We start from the raw sequence: 7,062 nt of genomic DNA on the forward strand, positions 1-7,062 counted from the left end.
AGTATGCTAAAATCGACCGTCTGCCGCCTCAGGTCACAATACTTACGGCGCTGCGGGTACTTCTTGCGGTACCAATTCTAAAAGGTTGTTTTTCGAAAAAATAAGTTATACACATAATGAAAACGTTGATAATAGCTCTTAAAAAAATATTTTAAAAAATCGCGAACATTTGATGACTTATTATCTAACATGGGAAATTAGTTTTATGCAATATCCTGCCCCCTGTACATTTTACAGAAAAAAATTTAAAAATAAATTTCAACATTTTTGTTATTACTAGCAATTCATAAAACAACAAAAGTCATGGCTAATTCATAAAACAATAAAAGTCATGGCTATTGCTACTAATAACAGAAATGTTGAAATTTATTTTTAAAGTTGCGGGTATAGGTACCAAAAGCTTAATAAAACATGTAAAAACAGTTTTGTATGCACCTTTTAATCTTGAACAACTTTAAACTCTTCAGTTTCTTCTGTAAAATGTACAGGAGGGCAGGATATTGCATAAAATGGATTACCCATGTTAAACCCCTATGTTCCTACTTACCGTGCACCACCCGGTATATTTAAGTCACTTATGGCGGGCAGTGTATCTTGCGACACAGCCATAATAAAATTACGATGGTATGGGATACACTCATCGGTAGATTTGAAGAAAGTCCGTTATAAAATACCTTGCATTCCATTTGAAAATTTTAAAAAAGTGCCTTAGGGTTAACATTTTTTATAAGCCTTTTTTTCTTGGAAAAGCGAAATTATGAACAGTAATAAAAAAGTGTTAGAATCAAAAGATGAAGAAATTAATATCAAAGTTATTGAGCAGGTATTACTAACACCACTCACCTGTGCTTCCCTGGTGAATGAAGTCTTAAAATGTCTGTTGTATCAAAAATCCCAGATTCCATATCCTTACAATTGGATGAAGAACGTCGTTAAAAAAAAACGCTCTAATCCCGATGTGAAAAATACAAATTTACAGGCAGAACGTCATTATCACAGTGTTTGTTCCGCATACGATTCTTTAGAGAAGATAATGGACAGTATTGCTGCACAATTTAAAGATGACGGTAGTAATATTAAAAAAATACTAATCATCTTCGGATCGACACCGTATTCGGCGAAAGAAGTGTACACAATCAATATTTCAGGTGTAGTGATTGGTCATGTCGAAAAAAATCACTTAAATGCGAACAGCAAGCATCAGTACAAAATTTTAAGGTAGGTACGTCAGTGTATTACATTCATTTGCGTTTAATCAAATTTTCAGGGATATATTTTTTTCGGACGAATGGATCAACACCATGGATTTGCCCATGGTTCCTACAAATACCTATGTGATAATTGAGAAAGTGGCTGCAACAGTAGTGGATGAGTTATCGTTTCAGTCTGTTAGCGAGTATGTGAAACTACCGTCAGTGAAAAATGTGTATATTAATTTAAATTACCACTATGACGGCAATCATAACTGTTGTAATGATTTATTGATTTTTCAAGATTTAAATAAAGATTGTGCTATTAGTAATTCGTTGAAGTGTACTGAAAGCAATGAAATAAATAACTCAAGTGAAAGGGACACAGATCAAGTGCTATGGATACAAAATAAAACGTTTGTAAGAGGTTTTAAAGAATGTTTTATTAATGGAATTTCAGCAACAGAATTATGGTAGTTCATATATGGTAATTAACTTACTCTAGCTGTAATAATTTCATTAAGTACTACTTTTTAATTGTACATTATTTTATTTGTGATTTTTATTGTATGTGGACTAAGTAGATCCTAATAAGTTTTATGCTCGGTTTTATGTAGATCTTAAAAATACTTGGGTACGATAATATATAATGCTCAGTGATTACATTTATTACTTATAATATGGTAGACTTTTTATATGTGAATTGTGTATAATACTTATATTTTACCTCCCAATTTGCAATTGCATGGCTTCAATATTACTCTGCAAGATTCTCAAATTCTCCTTGCCATATTGAAAAAGATATGGGCCGCCAAACCAAAAAAACAACATTCTTTCTAGAATGTTCTGACAATGTTCTCGGGCTCAAAGTCGTTTCAGAATATATTCTCACAAACATGTAATGTTAGTAGGAAGGATTACGTCAAGTCCGCCTTCGTTCCTTATCGCCGATGACTATCATCTTTCATGGCGGCTCGTTACCTATAGAAATGACTGGAAAGTTCGCTACTCACTGCCCCCTCCTCAAAACTGTTTCATCACGCAAGACGAACGACGGTAGTAGCGGAGACAGTTCTAGACAACTCTTCTTCTATAGCGCGAACTTGTGGCACTTGTACGACGACCCCTCGTGCATCTTCCATTTTTGAAAAAAAAAAGCCATTGTTTTACGAATCGGTTGCGGGGTTCCTCTGGAGTTAAAGCAACAGACCAATATTTCCAAACCGGTGTACAAGAATTATTAGATAATATATTAAGGTATTAACCTGTTGTAAAGCAAAAATACGTGAATTTTTTCTTGGCAAATGCGCGATATAATAATCAATAATTTTTTACGTTTCTACGCCAGATACGGGTTTAGGACGTAGGAAAAATCAAAGTTTTGGCTATTTTAATACAATGGACCACAATATCTCATTTTTTTACATACAGGTTTAACGAGTTATGGGCTTATGGCGGCAATGATATCGACGGGTTTTGTAAGAGTCGAACTTACTTTTAGCAAATATCATAGTGGTGTAGTATGATCTTTGCCATTGTTTATGAATAAACAGATACACTTGCAAGCTGTCTTTTTGGTTCTGTTCGGATTGGTCGGTGCTGTAGTTCTTAGACACTTGCAGATGTGTTGCACACTGACTCCCTGTACTGCGCAAACGCAAGCGCGCTAAAATTTGAATTTGCTTTAACGTGCCACCATTTGTTTTGTTTATAATACCAGTTCCTGCTGACTTCCATATTACAAACCAAATGTCGCTGTATTTTCGGAAAGAATATGTTCTTCTTCTCGAATTAAAGCCTTCGGTCACTACTGTGAATTCCAGTTAAATACATTATAGCGCCAACTTGAAAGCAAACCTCTACTTTAGCTATCAGTCATGATCCTTGTAGTCTGGTTTTTTGTGATTCGTTCAGCACCGGACTCTCTCTTTACCATAAGTCAATGTTGGTCTGTAACGTTATTACTGTAAGTAAATGTCATTAACTCTTTCTAAGTAACTATTACAGTACTATTACCGAAGCAGTTTCCTAATATCACCTTTGGCATATTCTATGACCAATGACCATGCACTCCAAATGTAGATAACAACAAAATTCATCTTGATAACATGGCATTTTCATATATACCTACTACATATAATAGGTCAGCAGGTAAGCTAAATTATCTTCAATTATAACGTTTGCCGGTTATGTGTATATTATTTACCCCTTACACTTGACAGCTGTACACAAATTCAAATTTTAGCGCGCTTGCGTTTGCGCAGTACAGGGAGTCAGTGTGGAACACATCTGCAAGTGTTCTTAGACTATGCTCTTTCCTTTCCTGATAGTTTGTGCACAAATTGAGTAGATCTGGCGTTTACACACCTGTTGCAGGTATGTTTATTTTTATTTTCCATTGTTTATTATTTTAAAATGAGGAATTAAACGAATGATATTTTAATCCATGCATGTTTTCCACAGTTTCTTTCAAAAAACGTGTGCATGGTGACATTCATTTTCAAAATTTAGAAGAGTAGACCAGCTTCAGATACCTACTGTAACCCAAAGGTAAGATGTTCAATAATTACATGGGACCCCCGTATTTTTAACTTTCGTTTTGTGTGCAGGCCAGTCCTTGCTTAAATATTGCAACATGGATATAAGTCGAAGTTTAACTTCTGCAGTACGTGCAGGTAGATTGAGAGAAACAAGAAAGTTAGTTACTCGTTATGGTCTATCTCATTCAAAGACATGGTTAGAAGGTTACAATTTACTCCGTGATGCTATTAAGTATAGACACATAGCTATTACTAAGCTACTTATTACACGTGGTGCTAAGGTTAATAGTCCACGTTTTTCATCGTCTGATACTCCTCTTCATTTTGCCATAGTGCATGGCGATACAGAAATTGCTGAGATGCTACTAGACAATGGTGCAGAAGTTAATGCTAAAAATCACCATGGCACAACTCCTCTTCACAACGCAGTGAAAACTGGCAACCTTAGCCTTAGTCATTTGCTGATAAATTATGGAGCAAATATTAACATCAGAGATAAGGTCGGTATAACTCCTCTTGCGGTCGCAGCTGAAAATGGGTATTTAGAAATTGTTGAATGTCTCCTAAAATGTGGTGCTTCAGTAACAAACAATCCATGTAGGAACGGTTTAACAGTACTGGGTCTTGCTGTAGAAAGAGGCCATGAAAATATTATTAAGCTGCTTTTAGAATACGGGGCAAATCCAAATGGTCAAAATAAGAATTGTAAAAGTGTACTATGTGTTGCTGTTAAAAAGGGAGATGAAAAGATTGTTCTGCTGCTTTTAGAGCATGGCGCGAATGTTAATGTAACAGATAACCATTCCAAAAGTATATTATATGTTGCTGTTGAAAACCGAGACGATAAGATTGTAAAACTGCTCGTGGAATTCGGAGCTGATGTTAATTGCCAAGATGGCCATTGTGATAATGTACTGCGTGTTGCCGTTAGAAACAAGGATAAAAAGATTGTTAAGCTACTTTTGAAGGGTGGGGCTAATGCTAATTCTCAATGTGAGTGTACTACAAGTATCTTGTATATGGCAGTTCATAATGGACTTACACAAATTGCCAAGTTGCTTTTGGAGCAAGGGGCTGACATTAGTGCCCAAGACAAAAATTGTAAAAGTACGCTACATGTCGCCGTTGAAAGAAAAGACGAAAAGCTTGTAAAGCTTCTTTTGGAATATAGTGCTGATATTAATGCAAAAGACAATGATGGTAAAACGGTACTCCATGTTGCAGTCGAGCAAGGAAATGAAACAATGGTTAAGCTCCTTTTGGAATTCGGAGCTGATGTTGATGCCAAAGATTATGACGATGAATCTATAATCTACTTAGCTGTTGTAAAGGGACACTCTGTAATTCTCGAACATCTTTTAATATATCGGCCTGATGTAAATAATGAAGATAATCGGAAGGCTGTTATCAAGGCATTTGAAGGTGAAGTGTATGGCTCTAAACAAGAATATAGCAAGATTCTTCAAAATTTACTTGGATACGGTTTTACTGTATCCCTTAAAGGTGTTAATATCCATAAATTGCTGCATACTGCCCTTGTGAAAGGATATTTGAGAATTCTTGAGCAGCTTTTAAAATTTGGTGCCGATGTTGATTTGTCGGACAAATCATGTGGACGTTATACCCTTTTACATATTGCAACAGACAGTAAATTAATAGAAGCAGCAAAATTGTTAATGAGTTATGGGGCTAATATCAATGCTAGAGACAAGTATAGAAAAACACCGATATTTTACGTCATTGAGAAGCTTTATAATTATGGCGCTGGTAATGACTGTGGGGCACCAAAAGAGGGCTGTGTTCATTCCGAACATCCTTTAAAAAAAGACAGTGATAGTATTGACAGTGATAGTATTGACAGTGGTAGTATTGACAGTGATAGTAATGTCAGAGAAGAAATTGGCAAATTGCTTATAAATGGTGGTGCGAACTTAAATCTCCTAGATAAATTTGGTTCGGCACCCCTTCATATTGCTGTCAGATCAGCACGGCTTAGAAACGTTGAATTTCTTTTAAATCATAATGCGGACCTTAATTTTAAAGATAGTTCTGCTATGACACCACTCCATATTTGTGCTGAACAAAGAAATGTAGTAATTGCCAAAATGTTGTTAAGTAAGGGAGCTAATACAGAAGTAAAAGAAAGCAATGACTACACTGCACTTGATATTGCGACTCAAACAGGCCATAAGGAGATGGTAGAAATATTGCTAAAAGGCGGGGCGAAAATTCATTGTAACGTAGAGAATCATTTAACGCCACCGTTGCATGCAGCTGCTCTCAGAGGGTATTGGGAAATTGCTGAACTATTGTTGGAATTTGATGCTGTTGTGAACTCTAAAAATTGGCGTGGCAATACAGCACTTCACATTGCTGCTGTACAAGGGTATGATGATGTTGTTATAATTCTTTTGCGATATGATGCTGACATTAATGCTACAAATAATAGAAATGAGACGCCTCTTGAGTCTGTTAGAAATAGAACAATGTCATACCGTCATAGCTTAGGCCCATCTTATTCTTTTTATCATTCTCCTCACAATCTAAGAGGGGAGGCTGTCTACGAAGTGGTTGTTGCTCTTAATTGCCACATAATTCAAAGAAAAACCGCAAATATGTATGTAAATGATCAAAATTTGCGTGCGTTGTCTAATATGCGGTCTGACGATGCTATAAGTAATTTTCGAGAAGATTGTGAGGAAGAAATTGCAACCATGAAGACTGATAAAATTAGTGATACAATCATATCATTTTATGATATTTTATCTAAAGGTGAGCATCTTTTAGCAATATATATGAGGAACGAAACTGTCATGCAAGTTTTAAAATCTGCCGAGTTTAAAACAAAATATCCAATATATGCTTACATGTTACAAAATTGTATTAAAAAGGGTGTAGAGCGGAAGAAGTTACTGGAACAAAGCGATACAGTCTACGATTTTCTGTTTACTACTTCTGGATTACCACAACCCTGTATAGACTCGATACTTAGGTACCTGAGTAATGAAGAATTTAAAAATTTACTTGATGCTTGTAAGTATTATGTGTGAGTGGTACGGGTGATCACAATATAAAAAGTATTTTATGAAAAGTGCAATTTATTAAAGTTAACCAAAATTTTGAACTAGATATACTGCTCTTAATGTTTCATTTCCTAGAATGGGATTGTTTTGTTATTACTTAAAGTTGAATTTCTTTTAAGTTACTTTGGTTTCTTATTTATTTAAAGTGGAATTTGTTTTAAGTTAAAGAAAACTCGTTTTGCTAAGAAATACACCATTATGTTCCTTTGTTTGCTTCATAGCGCATAAAATAAGTTTTTTTCAGTTATC

General features: G+C 35.2%; 2 protein-coding genes across 3 annotated transcripts; both read left to right on the top strand.

Annotated features, from left to right (window-relative positions):
- The first annotated feature begins 627 nt into the window (after nt 1-627).
- LOC116162216 lies at nt 628-1,837 on the top strand. The gene is made up of 2 exons (XM_031475772.1): nt 628-1,218; nt 1,268-1,837. Exons 1-2 carry the CDS (start codon nt 758-760, stop codon nt 1,665-1,667), a joined length of 861 nt encoding a protein of 286 aa, XP_031331632.1. The 5' UTR covers nt 628-757; the 3' UTR covers nt 1,668-1,837.
- Nucleotides 1,838-3,542: 1,705 nt separating this feature from the next.
- On the top strand, nt 3,543-6,837 carry LOC116159205 (ankyrin-3-like). Of its 2 annotated transcripts, XM_031472152.1 has the most exons (4): nt 3,543-3,566; nt 3,654-3,740; nt 3,800-6,116; nt 6,518-6,692. In XM_031472152.1, the coding sequence occupies exons 3-4, from the start codon at nt 3,826-3,828 to the stop codon at nt 6,570-6,572; spliced, it is 2,346 nt and encodes a 781-aa protein (XP_031328012.1). In that variant the 5' UTR covers nt 3,543-3,566; nt 3,654-3,740; nt 3,800-3,825; the 3' UTR covers nt 6,573-6,692. The 2 variants fall into 2 exon arrangements, with proteins under 2 accessions (XP_031328012.1, XP_031328011.1); XM_031472151.1 differs by having other exon boundaries at nt 3,800-6,837.
- The last annotated feature ends 225 nt before the right edge of the window (nt 6,838-7,062 follow it).

Source organism: Photinus pyralis, unplaced genomic scaffold (assembly GCF_008802855.1).
Source record: "Photinus pyralis isolate 1611_PpyrPB1 unplaced genomic scaffold, Ppyr1.3 Ppyr1.4_LG1, whole genome shotgun sequence".
NCBI classification, from domain to species: Eukaryota; Metazoa; Arthropoda; class Insecta; order Coleoptera; family Lampyridae; genus Photinus; species Photinus pyralis.

What these genes read in the sequence shown, in the direction of transcription:
- LOC116162216 (XM_031475772.1), top strand. Translation starts at nt 758, where the DNA reads ATGAACAGTAATAAAAAAGTGTTAGAATCAAAAGATGAAGAAATTAAT. An exon ending in CATCAGTACAAAATTTTAAG is followed by an intron (nt 1,219 to 1,267) that starts GTAGGTACGTCA and finishes TCAAATTTTCAG; the next exon opens with GGATATATTTTTTTCGGACG.
- LOC116159205 (XM_031472151.1), top strand. Translation starts at nt 3,826, where the DNA reads ATGGATATAAGTCGAAGTTTAACTTCTGCAGTACGTGCAGGTAGATTG.